This window comes from Polypterus senegalus, chromosome 10 (genome assembly GCF_016835505.1).
Source record: "Polypterus senegalus isolate Bchr_013 chromosome 10, ASM1683550v1, whole genome shotgun sequence".
NCBI classification, from domain to species: Eukaryota; Metazoa; Chordata; class Cladistia; order Polypteriformes; family Polypteridae; genus Polypterus; species Polypterus senegalus.
Genome location: NC_053163.1, coordinates 11,939,658 through 11,959,127, shown reverse-complemented (window position 1 = coordinate 11,959,127; position 19,470 = coordinate 11,939,658). Strand labels below are relative to the sequence as shown.

Here is a 19,470-nt window from a genome sequence, read left to right as displayed (position 1 = left end):
ACACAAGGAACAATCTTGTCTCCTATTCTCTTCACCCTATATAACTCCAACTAGAAATATAACACCAGGTCATGTCAGTTGCAGAAATTCTCAGATGATTCTGCACTTTTGGGGTGTATTGAAAAGGGAGAGGAGTCATGTGGAGATCCTTGAGAACTTTCTGCAATTCAGTATCAATAAAACTAAGAAACGGTTATTAATTTTCAATGCAAAAAGTCCCTAAGTCCAGTCACTATAAAAGAAGTGGATGTAGAGATGGTGCACTGCTGCAAGAACTTGGGGACCCACATCAATGCCAGGTTTAACTGGTCTCGTAACACAAAGGAATTATGCACAAAAGTGCAGAGCAGGCTTTTTTTCTTTAGGTGATTGAGTTCCTTTAATGTGAGTAGTTACATCCTTCACATCTTCTACAACTCTGTGGTGACCAATGCAATTTCTATGCTCTTGTGTGCTGGGTTGGTATCATCACATCAAGAGAGGCCCACCAAATCAACAGGCTAATTAAAAGGGCAGGTTTAGTTATGCACGCTGGACCCCCTGGAAGGAGTAGTGAAGGTGAGAATGAAAGCAAAACTGAGTACCGTTGTGAACAATGCTGCACATCCTCTCTCTGGGACACTAACACAGAGGGCTTTCAGCCAATGAAGTATTTAGCAGAAGTGTGTAATGAAATGCTTCTTATACACCAACAGCAATACACCTGTGGGACTGCTAAGTCAGAACATTTCTTATCTATCTATCTATCTATCTATCTATCTATCTATCTATCTATCTATCTATCTATCTATCTATCTATCTATCTTGAAAGAAAGAAAGAAAGAAAGAAAGAAAGAAAGAAAGAAAGAAAGAAAGAAAGAAAGAATAACTCTGCCTAAAGCCACATAATCCACATTCTCTCTTAACCACCACTTTCTAGATGCCCTGTGCCCTTCACTCCACAGGTACGGCCTGGTACAGACTGGCACCTGTTGTCTTCTTGATTTATCACACATGTAAATTATTCCTAGATAATTTTGCCTTTTATTTGAAAAGCCTAGTATGTGTAATTAAAGAAGAGACATGTAAATAATTGAAAACAGTGCAAACGGATCCAGAGATAAAGAGTCAAGTGACTATCTAAAACAAATAATAAATTAGCACTGAAGTAAAGGGGAAGGCACAGGGCCCAAACCTGCTTCATCCATATGGTCGGTAAGTGCAGTAGTTGCTCTTCCAATACTATGGTGTGATAGAATGGGATAAAATGTTTTAATCATTCAGAGTGCATCCAAAGGAATAGCAAATTGGGAATATCTGACAATACCAATAATATATGCCTAGTGTTGTTTTCTAGTATTGAAGTCCCATTTACAGAGCCTATAAAAAGTATTTACCCATTGGAAGTTTTTATTTTATTCTTATGAAATATTGAATCACAGTGAATTTAATTGGATTTTTTTTTGACATCAACAAAAAGACACTCTTTAATGTCAAAGTGAAAACAGATCTCTGCAAGTGGACATCACCTATCTGTGGATCCAACTGGGTGTCATCTAAATGCACCTGATTGTACAGTACGTGGAAAGGCCATCATGTGTGGAGAACTATCGGGGTTTAGCCTACACAGTGGAATAATTCAAGTGAAATAATTTAGGGTGTACTGTAAGTAAATTCTTTCACATTTTTGCCATTTAGAAAACCTGTGTAGAAAATCCACATAGACAGAGTTTGAAGACAATAACCAGACTGGGATTTGAACCAAGGACTCTGAAGCTATTGTATGAGGCAACCACTCTAAACACTGCACTCCAATAAAAAAAAAAAAAAGTAATTTAGGTATCTCATGCCAGGCCAATAAACATTTCAGTTTATTGATTACTCTGAGCAAAGGTCTGCTTGATCATCACATTCCCCACCCACTTTCACAAGAGGAGATAAAGTCAGCTTCTTCATATCACTTCCCTATCATTCTAGCTCTCTGTGCTGAAGGTGAGCAACAGGGTGAAGCCGTCATGTCGGTGAGTGCCTCTTCTCCGTTGAGTACTGTATTTATTTCTCATAGGTTTTCTCTCTCTCTCTCTCTGTATATATATACTGTATGTCATGCTGTTTTCTAACCTGCTTAATCCAGACCAGGGACGCAGAGAGTGCTAGAGCCTATTGCAGATAGCATAGGGCACATGGCAGGAACAAATGCTGGACAGGGTGCCAGTCCATTGGAGGGCGAACACACAACCACACACACCAGGGGCACACATTCGGTCCATTTTAGCTTTGCCAATTTGTTTCACCTTAAAATGTTTTGGAATCTGCAAATTAAACTATACTATGTGAAGAAACCCCAGGGTAGATATAATGTTACCAGAGCAGTGCTGAAATAGGCAGATGACTCAGAGAATCCAAGAAAGGTTGGGGTACCACCCTGGTAGCCCCATTTAAAAACATACTGAAAAGACATGGCTCAGACAAAAGGGCATAACTCGTCAAACTTTCTGGCTGCGGTTATCAGCAGGAGCTCTGTCCTCTGGAATAATCAGTTTGGCATCCGACACGGCCGGCTTTGTTCTCTGGGGACTCGAAGGGGCAGAGTTGCTTGGGTGGTGGGTAGGGGTCAGTGATTACGTTTGGGTGCATTCTCTTGGCTGGAGAGAAGGAAGGAAAAGTTAAGGTCAGCATCATCACTCCTGTCATTCTGGAGTCGTATTGCTTACCTTGTCAGAGCCTATATTTATATAGAGGAAACCCACATTAACATGGGAAGGGTGCGCAAACTCCACTTGATGTTTAAACCCTGGCCTCCTTGTTGTGATTCCACGGTGTTACCACTGTGTCACCTGACACAAACATACACGTATATGTTAAGTCGTGCTTCCCAAACTCGGTTCTGGGGACCCCTGTGGCTAGAGGTTTCTGTTCCAACCAGCTTCTGTTTAAAATTGGACTCCTGGGCTAATTAAGTGATGTATTATTTCCCAAGTTCTGTGTTTTGGGAACAATATAGAAATTATAAAACTAAGTTTTGTAAAAAAAAAATATATACGTATATACATCGTCTTTAATAAAACCCCTGTGTGCGTCCAAGTGTCCGTGTGTGTCTTCTGGTGAAGTGTCCATGCGCGGGGCCGTGCATCGTACCGTGCCCTGCCCATGCGCATGCCACCGTGGACACACACACACTGGAAGCTGGGCACATAGTGAATGGCATAGCCGCAATCATGTATGATAAGCAAATAAAGGACATCATTGCGGGGGAGAGTGCTGATTGGGTAGTCGCGACCGCGCACATAAAATCTGTTGCTGGTGAGACGCCACACATACAATAATCAGCAGCATGCCAATACAGATTAAAATACATGCTGGGGAACTGCACAGTACTTGCTGGGGACACTACAGGCACGATTATCAGCTGCATGCCACACATTACATCAGTTGTTGGGGACACCCTGCTGATTGCTCACTGTTGTGACAGAAAATTAAAGTCATATTACGGACATCAAAGCCAGTATTACTGTCAGAGAAAATATTCCGGACGTATCTACTAACAACATGCAACCCAAAAAAAAGAACACGTCAAGTAGGACAAAAGACACAGACAATCAAATCCTATATAAGCACATCTCCTGAAAGAATGATCAGCTCAACATGTAAACATCAACAAAAAAAAGGCTGAAAGACAGGGAAAAATACGAGCAAATAGATTAATTGAAGAAAAAGAAAATGACCGTCAGAAAAACTCTAAAAGAGAAAGACTCAGAAGAGCAAACCTTAGAAAAAGTTGGCATTTAATTGCCAGAACCAGTATTCAGCCACGGTCAGTTATATGTTGCATTATCAAGAGGTAGAAGTTTTCCAGATGTTGTTGTCCAGGTTGTAGATAGTCCTGAACAAGGCAAACTGTTGCCAAACTCAGACAGAATATTTACAACAAATGTTGTGTATAATGAAATTTTATAGAAACATTTCATGAGGTAAAAAAATAGAAACTTTTTCTAAATATCTTCTTCAGATATTGTGTATTACGATTGTTACAAAGTTTTACACTAAGGCAATATTAATTATACCTACTGTATTGTCATATACGTTTCTATTTTATTTTTATTATTATTTAACTTTAGGCTTCTTGCAAAAATATTTTTGACAAAAAAAATTAAGACAACAAACAGAATGAGGTCAAGGTCCCTTGCCATTTAATATACTGTAGACTGTTCCTACTAATGTTTATGCACTGCTGTTCTAGCGCCTGTTATTGTAACATGCTTAATATCTAGTATGTATGTATGTATGTATGTATTATATATATATATATATATATATATATATATATATATATATATATATATATATATATGTATTAAGCAGTTATATGGGGACAATGTATATTTTTTCTTTTGAAAAATATTTTCATCTTGATTTTCATTCTACTTTTCTAGGTGTTCTAATTGTTCAATTAATCCATTATTTACTAATTAGTGAGTCTGACGCTAAAGTACTTGCAGCCTTAGATTATTCAGCGTTGCTTGTCTGGGTGTCTGCTCTGCTCACTTTTAATTTTTAAGAAACAACGAAGGGGAAAAACTGCACAGAGAAAGGGCAAAATAAAATGAAATCAACAAAAGCGAGTTAAGCATTTAAATCTACAGCAAAAGCTGAAATGTTTGTCAATGTCTTATAAATGTAAAAATCATGCTGCTGTGCTTTTCTGAATGTAGAATAAAAGATAAATAAAACCAGCTGATTAAATGAGATCAGTGCTATCAGGTGTTGTCACTGATTAGAAATCTGATTGGAACAAAAACCTGCAGCCACAGGGGGTCCCCAGGACTGAGTTTGAGAACCCCTGTATTAAGGTATATACAGAGGAAAAAAGGATTAGAGGTTATATTTTCACACTAAAAATGAAAGAAGGTAAAAGAAACAATGTTTTGTCTGTGTTTATTTATTATATATGTGTGTATATATATATATATATATATATATATATATATATATATGTAAGTATATATATATACAGTGCATCCGGAAAGTATTCACAGCGCATCAATTTTTCCACATTTTGTTATGTTGCAGCCTTATTCCAAAATGGATTAAATTATTTTTTTTTCCACAGAATTCTACACACAACACCCCATAATGACAACGTGAAAAAAGTTTACTTGAGGTTTTTGCAAATTTATTAAAAATAAATTAACTGAGAAATCACATGTACATAAGTATTCACAGCCTTTGCCATGAAGCTCCAAATTGAGCTCAGGTGCATCCTGTTTCCCCTGATCATCCTTGAGATGTTTCTGCAGCTTAATTGCAGCTTAATCACCCATAAGTGGAAGAAGTTCGAAACCACCAGGACTCTTCCTAGAGCTGGCCGGCCATCTAAACCGAGTGATCGGGAGAGAAGGGCCTTAGTCAGGGAGGTAACCAAGACCCCGATGGTCACTCTGTCAGAGCTCCAGAGGTCCTCTGTGTAGAGAGGAGAACCTTCCAGAAGGACGACCATCACTGCAGCAATCCACCAATCAGGCCTGTATGGTAGAGTGGCCAGACGGAAGCCACTCCTTAGTAAAAGGCACATGGCAGCCCACCTGGAGTTTGCCAAAAGGCACCTGAAGGACTCTCAGACCATGAGAAACAAAATTCTCTGGTCTGATGAGACAAAGATTGAACTCTTTGGTGTGAATGCCAGGCGTCATGTTTGGAGGAAACCAGGCGCCGCTCATCACCAGGCCAATGCCATCCCTACAGTGAAGCATTGTGGTGGCAGCATCATGCTGTGGGGATGTTTTTCAGTGGCAGGAACTGGGAGCCTAGTCAGGATAAAGGGAATGATGGCTGCAGCAATGTACAGAAACATCCTGGATGAAAACCTGCTCCAGAGCGCTGTTGACCTCAGACTGAGGCGACGGTTCATCTTTCAGCAGGACAACGACCCTAAGCACACAGCCAAGATATCAAAGGAGTGGCTTCAGGACTCTGTGAATGTCCTTGAGTGGCCCAGCCAGAGCCCAGACTTGAATCCGATTGAACATCTCTGGAGAGATCTTAAAATGGCTGTGCACCGACGCTTCCCATCCAACCTGATGGAGCTTGAGAGGTGCTGCAAAGAGGAATGGGTGAAACTGGGCAAGGATAGGTGTGCCAAGCTTGTGGCATCATATTCAAAAAGACTTGAGGCTGGAATTGCTGCCAAAGGTGCATCGACAGAGTATTGAGCAAAGGCTGTGAATACTTATGGACATGGGATTTCTCAGTTTTTTTATTTTTAATAAATTTGCAAAAACCAACTTTTTTCACATTGTCATTATGGGGTGTTGTGTGTAGAATTCTGAAGAAAAAATGAATTTAATCCATTTTGGAATAAGGCTGTAACATAACAAAATGTGGAAAAAGTGATGCGCTGTGAATACTTTCCGGATGCTATGTATGTATGTATGTATAATGTGTTGAAGACCGGACAATGTTAACGCTTGTAGGTATTCTATGGGATATTGTAAATTGATGATTTCATCTTCCACATGATCACCACCAACTGTTTCAGCATAGTCTATTGATACGCATTTAATCAATTTGCCATGCAACCGATGGACAATTTTCACATTAGTTTGTTTGACTTCATTGTTTCTCGCTGCCATATTTAGATGAATGGGTGATTCTAAACTGGATCTTCCTAAGTGTGTGTGTTCATAAGTAAGCCCTTTAATGGATTGGTGTCTGTAAAGGTTAAATGCTGGAATGCACCATTATTTGAAAATAGTTGTAAGTAGGGCGTGACTTGAAAGAATATCATGGTAAACATCTCCATCTGACGGGACTTCCTTCCGAAAATAGTCACGTCTTGTCACAGGATTAGACTTGTCTCATCCCAAGATTGTTTTAATGATAATATAATATTATATATATATATATATATATATATATATATATATATATATATATATATATATATATATATATATATACATATATACAGTACAGGCCAAAAGTTAGGACACACCTCCTCATTCAATGTGTTTTCTTTATTTTCATGACCATTTCCAGCACTCCATCACTCTCCTTCTTGGTCAAATAGCCCTTACACAGCCTGGAGGTGTGTTTGAGGTCATTGTCCTGTCGAAAAATAAATGATCGTCCAACTAACCTGACTTCTGCACAACACAACTGCTGGTCCCAACCCCATTGATAAAGCAAGAAATTCCACTAAATAACCTGATAAGGCACACCTGTGAAGTGAAAACCATTTCAGGTGACTACCTGTTGAAGCTCATCGAGAGAATGCCAAGAGTGTGCAAAGCAGTAATCAGAGCAAAGGGTGGCTATTTTGAAGAAACTAGAATATAAAACATGTTTTCAGTTATTTCACCTTTTTTTGTTAAGTACATAACTCCACATGTGTTCATTCATAGTTTTGATGCCTTCAGTGAGAATCTACCAATGTAAATGGCCATGAAAATAAAGAAAACACATTGAATGAGAGGTGTGTCCAAACTTTTGGCCTGTACTGTATATATATATATATATATATATATATATATATATATATATATATATATATATATATACTGTATATATATATATATATATATATATATATATATATATATACACACACACACACACATATGGACAAATGTTAATCTGTGTGCTATAGAGAATTCTCCAGATGAGCTATGGGAAATTTTATGCAAGCTCACGTATAATTGATTGGCTTTCATTTTAAATGTTGATTAGTGTTAATCAGCATTTAAAAAACACACTCAGACAATTAAGTGAAAATCATTGCAGAGGAAATAACCCCTCAAGGGAGCTGCAGTTGTCTAAAAAGACGGATGGATGTTTTGAGGTATGTCTCTAAAAGAGCACACCTGCAATGCAATTTTGCAGTTTTGCAAGTTCAACAGCTGCTTGGTCCCTAGTAGATGCTGTTGTCAGTAGGTGATGTAATGATGTTTGGCACAGTACAGATCCACCCATCCATACATTTTCGGATCCTACTTATTGCAATAAAGAATTGCAGCTTGGGAGTATTGGGTGTAAACTGCAAGGCATTGGCCAACTTTGAAGAAGTCCATTACAGAGCCTACTCACACTCATCAGGCCAACTTAGCACGACCAACTTGCATGTCCTTATGATGTGGGAGGTAAAAGAAGAATATCCAGAAAATAATCAAGTGGACACGAGAAAAACATACAAGCTGCACACAGATTTGAATGAGATTAGTGCCAGGTTACAGCCCTAACATCTGTCAATGTGCTTTACTATTGAAGACAATGTCTAATTGTAAATATCTATACAACACCACTCATAATTTTTTAGTGATGTGCTGATGTTTAATTTTTTGGTTCACGGTACCTATCTTCATGATGAATATTCCTGCACTTCCACCCCAGTCAAAACTTTTTCGTTCCAATCTTCTTTTACTTCATCCACCCATCTCCACTTCACCCCCCTTCACAGCCCAAAGATGGAGATGAAATTAGAGTAAATTAGTTAAGTCGGTGTGATAATGTGATTTTATGGATTAGTTTGACTAAGATTTATTAGCTGATGCTTCCATACTTCAGACAGGCTTTATTGTTGTGCTTCAGTTGGCCATTAGATGGCACCAACATTTCATTTTCTAGAAAAAGGAGACGGTATAATTTGACATCATCAAACAAACGTCATTGAATTCAGCGCTCTGGGAGCAGCAATCCATTGCAGGAGCACTGAGCACAAGCCAGGAGGCCGCCCAGGACAGAACAGCAGTCCATCAGCCCAGGACAGCAGAGCAGTCCATCACAGGGCACACTCAAACTCACACCCGCGTTTACTTGTACGGTGCACATTTAGAGTTGCCTTTTACTCTATCAATAATTTTTGGAATTAAAGAAGAAAATGTCAAATATTTGGATAAGAACCCATCTGAACACTGGGAGACCATGCAAACTTCACGTAGAAAGTGATTGGAGTGGGAATCGAGGAAGCAGTGCCATGTCCAGTGCTCCATAAAGCTGTCCCATATTATGTATGCTGACAGTGCTGAATTATGGACTACCAAAATCAGCTTCAGCACCCCACAACCTTCAACTGGAATAAGTGGAAGGTCACATAGAAGAACATCATCAGGCACTATGCTGGGTACTGACATTGGATAATGCTGTAGATGTAGAATGAAAAATAGGGCTAACCCAAGGTTAAAAAATATGCATTTTTATTATTTTCTTCTTCCATTTTCTAAACCTTCTTATTCTATTATTGCAGGGTTCTTCAATTCCTCTTCTAAAAGGCCATGGTTAATCATAAACACAGTATTACACAACCCAAACATGCTGGTTGCTTTTACTTGCACAAAATGTCCAAATCAGTTCTTCTTCCCCAGATGGCAAAATTTAGTCCTCTTTTATTACAAACATTCATTTAGGAGAAGGTTCTCATTCTGAGTTCTGTCCCCTGTGGTAATCATAAGCAAAATCTTCTTTCTTCTTTTCCAATTCTCTTTTAGACAAATTTGAGATAAAGGACCTAAAGTGGCAGCTCTGTCACCTTTTCTTTAACTTTCATGGGTTTGCAGATTCCTTGGTACATATGGCTACATTTCTGAGGTGTCCCATGAGTGACTGCCCTTAATTAGACAGGAATCACCCTCTACATTCTCATGTTCATTTGTTGCCTTCAAGTCAAAGGTTTGAGGTTCCAAGGATAAAAGGCAACCAGCTGAAATACTCTTTCTTATTCTTCAAAATAAGTTCAATTTTAATAAACGTCCACAGGCCTAAATAATAGGATGAAGAGTTAGCATTTGTATCAATCATCAGTCAAGTCTAAATGTCGATTTCATTATAATTTCTTAATCATAAATAACCATATATATAGGAGGAGGAGGAGGTTAAAAGCATGCAGTGATACAACGCATTGCTGCACCCACCACTTGACAAACCAAGTCAGGATCAAAGTTTAGGACCTGAATGTAGCCATGCAATGGGTGACACCTCAGCACTACACTAGTTCAGATTGAATGGAACTGTCAGAAAGTCCTTTGTCAGGTTAAATTCCGACCTCTAATGGCCGAATATTAGAAACACTTGTAGAACTTTTTTTTTCTTTTTTACATATTTCCGGGTGATAGTTCAAGCTTCATACGTCACTCGTTCCTTTGTTTACTTGCTGCATGTTGTGAGAATAGTTCGTCCTTTTCTCCTATCACTTGAGCCATTAATGCTGTGCGTCCTTGCGGAAAAATTTACAGACCACAGCAACAGGAATTAAAGTACTTTCTGAATTCAGATTACGTTTGAAGTTAATCTTTACTTCGATATTTGGAAAGGAGAGTTTACAAAAGCAAAGTTGTACCACTGTGGAGTTAATAGCGGCACCTACCGTGGCCGGACATGTGATCGAGTCTACTGTCGTTTGGACTTTATTTCACCCGTATTTCTTACACCAGCCTCTCGTACCGAGGCCAGCCCTCATTCATAGGAACAGTGTCAGGTTTGTTTATGGTGGATGGAGTGCCAATTCTGCCACCAATCCCCATGTTTTTCCCTGCAGATTGGAGGGCCTACATGCAGGGCTGGATGCAGATTAAACATAAGCATCATACCCAGGATATATAAATCTCCGACTTAAACTTTAAAGCTGAACAATATCTACATACTTCTGTCATTTGACATATTTCCATATTTTCAGTCTCTTTTTGCTGTTCCATTATTTCACTGAGTAATATTTTCCATTTGTTAGCGCTAATGCAATCTTTACTATCATTTTTTGAGACTTTCGAATGTTAGTACTTTCATGATCTCTAACCTGCTCTACATGTGTATCACACCAACGTTTTTGAACCTCTTTATGACGTTCTACTTTGTCTTCTACTCTTTGTCTTTTATTTCCGACCCCGCTTGGACCTTTTCAATTCCGCTTAATCCAGGCAGATTATTACTTTCCTGTCAGACAAAAGCATTCACACGAATGAGAGTTGAGTGGACCGTGGGCGTGTTTGAAAATGGTTGAGAGGAGGGCGTGAATTGAAACAATCTCATGGCAAAAGTCGTCTCTCGCGGGACTTGAAAAAATCTCTTGAAAAAGACCTTGTCTTGTCGCAGGATTTTTTTATATAATAGAGAGATATAGATATAGATAGATAGATCAGAACCTTCCTTGTGCTGTGTGGTAGTAAAGACCTGCAAATGAAGGACTTCCATGTAACTTTTGACGGCATTGCTTGCAGGGATTTGAAGTGAAGAATATCGATCTGAAGCATGGTGACAAGCTGAAAATCAAAGGGAAAATTGCTGGTGATGCTAAGCGGTAAGTTGGTCTGAAATGTGTGTCACTATTTATTGCTGTTTTAGAAATCTCTTAGCATAATTACCTTTGATTTACACTTTTTCAAGTTCCTTTTAGGAAGTTTTTTTTTAACCTCAAGATGAAATGCTCTGTATTCATTAGAGATACACTTACTGACTACAGAAGCATTTAGAGTCAGAAAATTCTTACATGGGAAAAATATGTACAACATAACAGTCTGACTCGTAGTCAGTCAAGTAGTCATGTTGTAAGGGTGGAGGTGACTAAGGGTTTAGATTAGAGTTGCCCCTACTAAAAAACTATCGATAACTACAATTTTTCAAATGGTAAGCTACCAGCATTTTGTTAACATCGGAACCAGCTGTTTTCCAGCTCATTGCTCTCTATATTATATTATATTATATTATATTATATTATATTATATTATATTATATATTATATTATATTATATTATATTATAGTGCTCAGAACTCCAAGGATCATATCTCCCAGTCTTTGAATATATGTATTTATTAAACTGCATAGGAGACTTGAAGATGGCACCTCAGTCCTCATAATGATTTGCGCTGTCTGCCACAGCATGGAGGATTGTCCAGCATAATGGGGGAGGCATGCATGTTTGCAGGCCTGGGAAACGAAGCAGCTATGAGCAGCTGGTATCGATTCTGAAGTCAAAATTTTAGGACTGATCCAACTCTATTTTAGATGCCTGCTTACCTTCTATAAGTCTGTTCATATCACATTCCATTTTTAAAATGTCTTTCATCTGATCTTCGCATTTTCATTGGCAGCTTCCAGATCGACCTTGGAAAGGGTCCCAATGATCTAGCAATGCACTTCAACCCTCGCTTTCATGACGACAGAGATGGCAAAGTGATTGTGTGCAATTCTAATCGCGGGGGCAGTTGGGGTTCTGAAAAGAGAGACTCAAACTTCCCCTTCGAGAAAGGCCATGAGATCAAGGTAAGGGGTCTTTCCATACAGTTACTGGAGTTTGTTGGTGAAAATATAAGGCAAACCAAGTTAGAGGTGTCGGGCTGGTGGATAAAAGGATATTTAAATAAAAATGAAGAAGGGCCCCTTATGTCAAGGCAATCTCGTCAAAGACCTACTTAACACATTTTAGATTGTCCTCCCATCACTGGTTCAAAAACTAGAAACAGTCCATTTTAGGGTGCACTCACAGGGACCCACCCACACTGATTGTTCCCCATAGCCATATTAAAGTCATCAATTAGCCTAATACTGGATTTGGGTGGAAAACACAAGTACCCCAAGGAAAAGCCATTCAACACAGGGAGAATGGGCATTTTTTAATAATTAACAACCACATGTAGGTGTCAAGCTGGGTCAGAGGAGAAAGTGTCACCTAGTGAAGGGAGATGAAGTTAACTACAGAGCCACCTCATGCTCAGGAGTTGCATTGCTTATCTTGTAGGAGCCGTGAAGTTGCCCCCTAAACACATGTGCCTGACATGGCTAAAATTTATAATTATATTGTCAGTTCATACTTTTTGTCAGTCCACTGTTCCATTATGTGACCACAGGAAAGCAGACACTGGGTCTGCAGCAGGGGGTATAAGGAAGTAGCACAGGCTGGCAGTGATTTTTATGGCACTTTCACAAGCATAAGCACACTCAGCCACAACGGGTTAATTTAAAAGAGGCAGCAGGAAACTGGCATCTTCAGAGAAAACCCACAATGGACATCGTCTGTTATTGCAAACTACTTACAGAAAGAAGGCCAGTCAAGACATAAACCTGCAGATATGTAGCAATACCATGCCGTCACTTAATACTAGTAATAATGCAGATTGAACAATGATTAATTTTATTTTATACATACATTACATTAAAAATCAGTGAGTACCCAGATTTGCGTGGCACCCTTAGCACCAAAATACCATCATTTAATATTAATAATTAGTTGGCATGACTATCTGCCTAGTGCATAACTGTAAGTAGGGTGGAACTGTATCTCCCAGAACCCATGACATCACTTGACACACACTCATTTAAGGGTATCATTCTCAACACAGCAGGTCATGTGTGCATTTTTCTTTTCAATGGATGGTGCATACAATCCCATTATACCTTAAAGTGTTGGGGTCATTATAACCTAATAAATTGAAATTTTAATGGAATGAAATACAGGAAATAAAAAAGGCTGATAGAGGAAGTATTGATCACATTGGAGTCCACTTACTGTTCACAGAAGGAGGTAACTGATTGTCTGACCCAGGGAGTTTCAAACTTGGGTTCTGGGAGGCCAGCATTCACCCTTTATAAATGTTTATGTTATTCTGATATTTATTTGCATTATTTATTTCGGTTCTCTCATTGCTACTTCAATAGAGGCAGATTACCAGACGATTAATGGACTTGAATAAAATGAGTAGCCCATCTATGTGTTTTTCTTATTTCCAATATTTTCTCTTTTTCAATTCTCCTTTATTACATTAATATGTCACTTTTTCTGTTGACACAATTATACAGCACTTGTTACAGGATTCCTAACAGCATTGCTGATGTTTGCGACGTGCTGTCTGTTGGAACGAAAAAGTGGAATTCATCACTACATGCATGAAAATTAATGTTCTAATAGATTGTACATCACAAACAATAACACTGGATGTGGACTAACACAAATCAGCCCATATTAGCTGGTCAGATCCTTACATTTGCCCATTTTTTCCTGCTTCCAACACATCACTCTGCTGCCTAATATATCCCACCCTTGACAGGAGCCATTGTAACAAGATAATCAATTCGCTTCACCTAGCAGTGTTTTAAATGTTGTTCTTCATGTTTAAATGTGGCTGCCAGTCATGAACTGGGCCCTTCATCGCACAGCATTATGATTTTTTATAAGAGAAACAAAATTACAGAAGAAAACCCTTGGACATTGATTCGATAGGAATGGCCTATTCGGAATCACTGTCCGAATCATAATTATGTGGTGGTGTAGGAGCATTTCTGCTTCTGTCCGTTCACAGTCCGTCACGTTTTCACGACGCTGTCATTTCCTCTCATGATCTCTTCTCAACCTTTCTCTAATCTCGCAGGTTGCTTTGTGGCAATCCAAAGAGTAAGACAATATACACGGAGCAATGGTTATAAACGGGGGACACATAGGTATCCAGGCTCTTTAAAGCATAAATAGAGATCACTTCACTGACATGTGAGCAAGCCACAGTACAAATGTGAGACGCGCAGCACTCGCCGGCTACAACGTAACAATAATAATTTCCGGAACGTGCTGTTACGTTGTCATTCATTTTACCCCCTGTCTTTCTTTCATTCATATGTTACGTGGGCACATATATTTTATCTTCAGCAATCTAATTCTATAACCAGCGTAATACTGTCCACCACCCCTTTCGTTATTCTGGTACATTGTTGACATCCGTGAGTAACAACAACGTACTAAACTGGAAGGTGGTCTACGCATGCGTGGAATTCGCGGACAAACAAAGATCAAAATCTAAATGAAGATCTCTTTAGTTAATTGAAAGCACAACAATGTGTTTAGTTTGAATGTCTGTGTTTTGAGGTGTGACTGAAGTACTACAGACTTCAGTAGTATAAGCCTGGGGGAGATTCTTAATGCAATGTCTATGTTTTAGCTGTCTCTCTACTGCCATCTTCTTCTAATTCATTCGCGGACATATATATATATATATACATATTAAATGAATTGTTATTATTAGTTGCATTGTTATATTTAGTAAATTAATTTGTCCAAAGAAATATACAAAAATATCATTGTGCATACACAAATACATTACGTGATTACGTGTAATATTAAATATAGAAAATGCAACATGAAAGATAGATAGATAGATAGATAGATAGATAGATAGATAGATAGATAGATAGATAGATAGATAGATATTGCTAATTTAAAATAAATGTTTTTTATCCACATAATGCTAATTAAATACATTATATTTTATCCATACAATATTGACATTGACATCTATTTCTTGTACTTACTTTTTCATTACAGATCTTCATCTACTGCTAGAAGTCCATTACAGAGCACGTTCGCACTCACACTCACACACACCCCAATACACTAGGCCAATGCGAAGTTGGAAGTTACCCTGACCTACACGTTTGTGGGATATGGCAGACAAGTGCCAATTGTATACAACACCTTGGGTTGGTGAACAATGACCAGCTGTCCTGAAAGGACAATGTTGTTACGTCCTCTTGGCCTTTCAGATTCAGTCTATGTAACGTCCACAAAATCAGACCATATCTGATGAAGTTTGCAGCACCTCTCCTGGTCCAGGCTTTGGTCTTGTCATGCGAGGACCACAGTAACTCTACTGGCAGAAGTACTGGCATATGTCACCAAGCCTCTGCAGATGATTCAGAATAAAGTGGCACGCCTGGTGTTTACCAACTGAGGCCGGCACATGTCATTAATCTTTTCAGATCACTGCATTGGCTTCCGGTAGTGGTACATATTAAGTTCAAATCCTTGATACTTGCCTACGGAGAGTCAATGGGTCAACCCCTATATATATGGAGACACTTGTGAGATCTTATGCTCCTTCTAGACCACTCAGATCCACTGATGAACAGCATATGGTGATGACAACACTGTGTGTCATCAAATCCTAGTCCAGACTCTTTTCACTTGTAGTTTCTAGTTGATGGAACAGCTTCCCACCTCCATTCCTCAATGTCTTTCAGAAGCATTTAAAGACTCTCTTGTTTGGTGAATTTCTGCCTAACTTATATTAGCTGTCAGGTTTTTCATATCCTAGGAACTGTAACTCTGTTGTATTTTGCTCTGAGCTCTTCACTTGTGATGATCACGTTTGTACCCTTGTCCTGTAACTCTTGTTCCCAAACAGCCCCTCAGACTGATGTATACTCAGTTTCATAAGTTGCTTTGGATAAAAGCGTCAGATAACTAAATAATTATAAATGCAACCTGGAGTACTCAGAAAAAACTCACTGACACATGGAGAGAAGATACAAACAGACTGAGTCGGTATTCATATCAGGGGTTCCTCAAACTGTGAAGGAACAGGGGTAACCAGTATGACACCCAGTACCCTCTACTAACTGACAAATTCCTTCATCTTGCAGAACAGCTTAATAAAAATATCGGGTTATGGACTTTGGCACAAGTCAAGATCCAGCTGGATGGGATGCTGGTACAGCACATGGTGCACACACCCATGTTCACTCACACGCAGAGAAGTTTTAGTTATCAATCATCAAAATCCACATATTTAGGAGAGAGAGATACCATTACACACACGAAGGGATCATACAGTACATACTTCACGCAATTGGAGACCAGGCTTGAATTTGAAGCCAGTCTACTAGAGCTATGAGACAGGGGGGGCGATGACTGTGACCGTATTCTATTATTTTTAATATTAAGCAACGAAATGTTTATTGGCTTGGCTAGCTGTGTTTTCATCTTCACCTCTTCTCATGGACCTTTTCATTTAAATTTTGCCTTCACACACAGTTGAGCTCCACATAATATTACAAAACTTTCAATTTATTGTGTAAGTGCTTGAGCTGAACAGCCTAATTTAATGAAAAACCAAAGACTGACCACTGGAAACTGTTTAAAGATTTTTCTTTTGTCCTTTCTAGCTGAATGTAAAAATATTGCAAGAAGGTTTTGAGGTGGAACTGCCCAACGGACACACAGTCAAGTTTTCCAACCGGTTCGACGACAAGATCACCTACATGAATGTGAGTGGTGACTTCAAGGTGACCTCCTTCAAGGTTGAATAAATGACATGACTCTGCCTTGTCCTCAATAAAGCTGTGAACAATAAAACACCCATGGTGTCACGTCGTGTTCTTTAATCTCCTTTTGTGTGTCGAAAATTTTGAAAATATTGGAACACTAGAGATTTCACCAATAACACTGGGTTTACACTGGAAAAAAGACACACACGGTAAACATGATGTTAGATGTGGACACATGTCCCATCATGTGGCTTGGGTGCACTGGATTTTCACCAGTTCCTGCTACAGAATTTTTCCTGACTACATTGTGATGTGAAAAATGGTGACCTTCGAGGAGAGGTTGGTGGCAGAAGTGAGGCTGAATGTGATCGTCAAACAAAACAGGTCAGCAAAGCATAAGGATGGGCTAAGTGCATCTCTTCTTCATATAGGTCAAGCATCTATTTAACAAGAACTTACATATCCTCCATTTTCCACTTTTGGTTAAGGAGTCTGACCCACTAACATCTCCTTTTCCCCTCCTAAAGCCAGTAATGACTGTCACAACTCTTCTTCCACCACTAGAGTTTTATCAAGCCATCTTTCACTGAACAATCATGAAAACAACTCACATCCTCTGCTGTGAAATTGTCAGGTATCTGATATTGATCAAATACTGCCACCTATTGACTAGGAGAATATTGAAGCACCAATTAAACTTGCCATTAGAAGTATAAATATGTTTTGGTCACTGATGCGTGCATGTTTTGTGTTGTGGTTTACATACAAGCTTAACATGGAGTAAGAGGTGACCATTCAGTCAAACAAGCTCATTTGGTTACAACAACAACAAAATGTATTTATATAGCACACTTTCAAACAAATGATGATATCTATGCAAAAGGATGAAGGTCCAAGTCTTTAGAGTCCTGCTGCTTCCTGTCTTGCTATATAGTTGTGAGACATGGACGCTATCCAGTGACCTGAGATGAAGACTGGACTCCTTTGGTACTGTGTCTCACCGGAAAATCCTTGGGTACCGTTGCTTTGACTTTGTGCTCACGGTGTCCCGAATGAGGCACATTACCTGCATTGTGAGGGAGCATCAGTTACGGCACTACGGCCATGTCGCACATTTTCCCGAGGGTGATCCAGCTCGTAAGATCCTCATTGTTGGGGACCCGAGTGGTTAGACCAGGCCAAGGGATCACCCATGTAACACCTGGCTGCGGCAGATAGAGGGTAATTTCTGGAGGGTTGAGACTGGACCATGTGTTGCCAACAGGTATCCCGAGTTGTTTCATTGTGTAATGGGTGCAGCAACGCACTGTACCAGGGCATGCTCCCCAACTTGACTTGACTAGATGTAGCTCAAAATGCTTTACATTAGCATTTCTTAACCTTTAAGTGTTTACGACCCGAGTTTTCATAACAGTTTTAAAAGTGCCCCCTAACGTTTTTTTGAAAGGAGCCCACTAATACCAATTTGTTCTTTTTTAATTAATGATATATCATAGATGCCTATTTTATTATACCTACTGTGAACGCTGGCCCGGACACAGACAGACGGACATCTTTGTTTTCACCCAACACACCGTTTATTTACACTAATATTTACAAAAGTCTACCATGCAGTCACACCCCAGTGCCTCCAGCACCGATCCCCCAAAGTCCAGGCCACACAGTCCTTTTCCGGCCGCCTCCTGTCCTCTCGCCAGCTTTGTCTTTCTTCCTCCTGACTCTCGCCCCGACTGCTGGGAGGCGGCCCCTTTTATGGGAACCCGGATGGGCTCCAGCTGCTTCCCGCACTCCTCCACAGACATGCCCTTGTGTGGCGGAAGTGCCGCTGCGCACCGGAAGCCGTCCGGTGTCCCTGTTGTCTTCCCCAGCACTTCCTGGTGTGGCGGCAGTGCTGGGCTCCAGGGCTGTTCAGGCAGCGGCGCACCGCCTGGCAGTGGCCACGGGCCCCTACAGGGCTGGGCTTCCATGCCCCCTACCCGAGGCCACCAGCGTAACCAGGACGGACGCCCCCTCGCGGTCTGGAGGAGGTACAAGCCCTCCTCTGGTGCAACACTACTTAACTTTTATTGACATCTATCTAACTCTATATTTATTTTTCTAGTATCAGAATGTAGTTTAAGTTAATTTGTTTTGGTTTCAATAGATGTATTTTTCATATTTTTGATTCTTGTTTTCTTTTTTTGACAACTTCGCACCCCCCTTTTTGTTACTTCTCGCCCCCCTAGGGGAGCCCGCCCCACAGTTTGAGAACCACTGCTTTACATAATGAAGAAAGAGAAAAAAGACAAAATAAATAAGAAAATAGAATTAGGGAACACTAATTAACATGGGATAAAAGTAAGGTCTGATGGTCAGGGAGGACAGAAAAAACAAAAAAAAACTTCAGACAGCTGGAGAAAGAAAATAAAATCTGCACGGGTTCCTAGGCCACAAAAACCACCCAGCCCTCTCTAGGCATTCTACCTAACATCAATGACCTC

At 39.6% G+C, this 19,470-nt stretch overlaps 1 protein-coding gene across 1 annotated transcript; it reads left to right on the top strand.

Moving 5' to 3' along the window:
• Nucleotides 1–1,893: 1,893 nt before the first annotated feature.
• On the top strand, nt 1,894–17,080 carry LOC120536751 (galectin-1-like). Its single transcript, XM_039765236.1, has 4 exons — nt 1,894–2,000; nt 11,181–11,260; nt 12,052–12,223; nt 16,889–17,080. Exons 1-4 carry the CDS (start codon nt 1,995–1,997, stop codon nt 17,030–17,032), a joined length of 402 nt encoding a protein of 133 aa, XP_039621170.1. The 5' UTR covers nt 1,894–1,994; the 3' UTR covers nt 17,033–17,080.
• The last annotated feature ends 2,390 nt before the right edge of the window (nt 17,081–19,470 follow it).

What these genes read in the sequence shown, in the direction of transcription:
- LOC120536751 (XM_039765236.1), top strand. An exon ending in ATTGCTGGTGATGCTAAGCG is followed by an intron (nt 11,261 to 12,051) that starts GTAAGTTGGTCT and finishes TTTCATTGGCAG; the next exon opens with CTTCCAGATCGACCTTGGAA. An exon ending in AGAAAGGCCATGAGATCAAG is followed by an intron (nt 12,224 to 16,888) that starts GTAAGGGGTCTT and finishes TGTCCTTTCTAG; the next exon opens with CTGAATGTAAAAATATTGCA.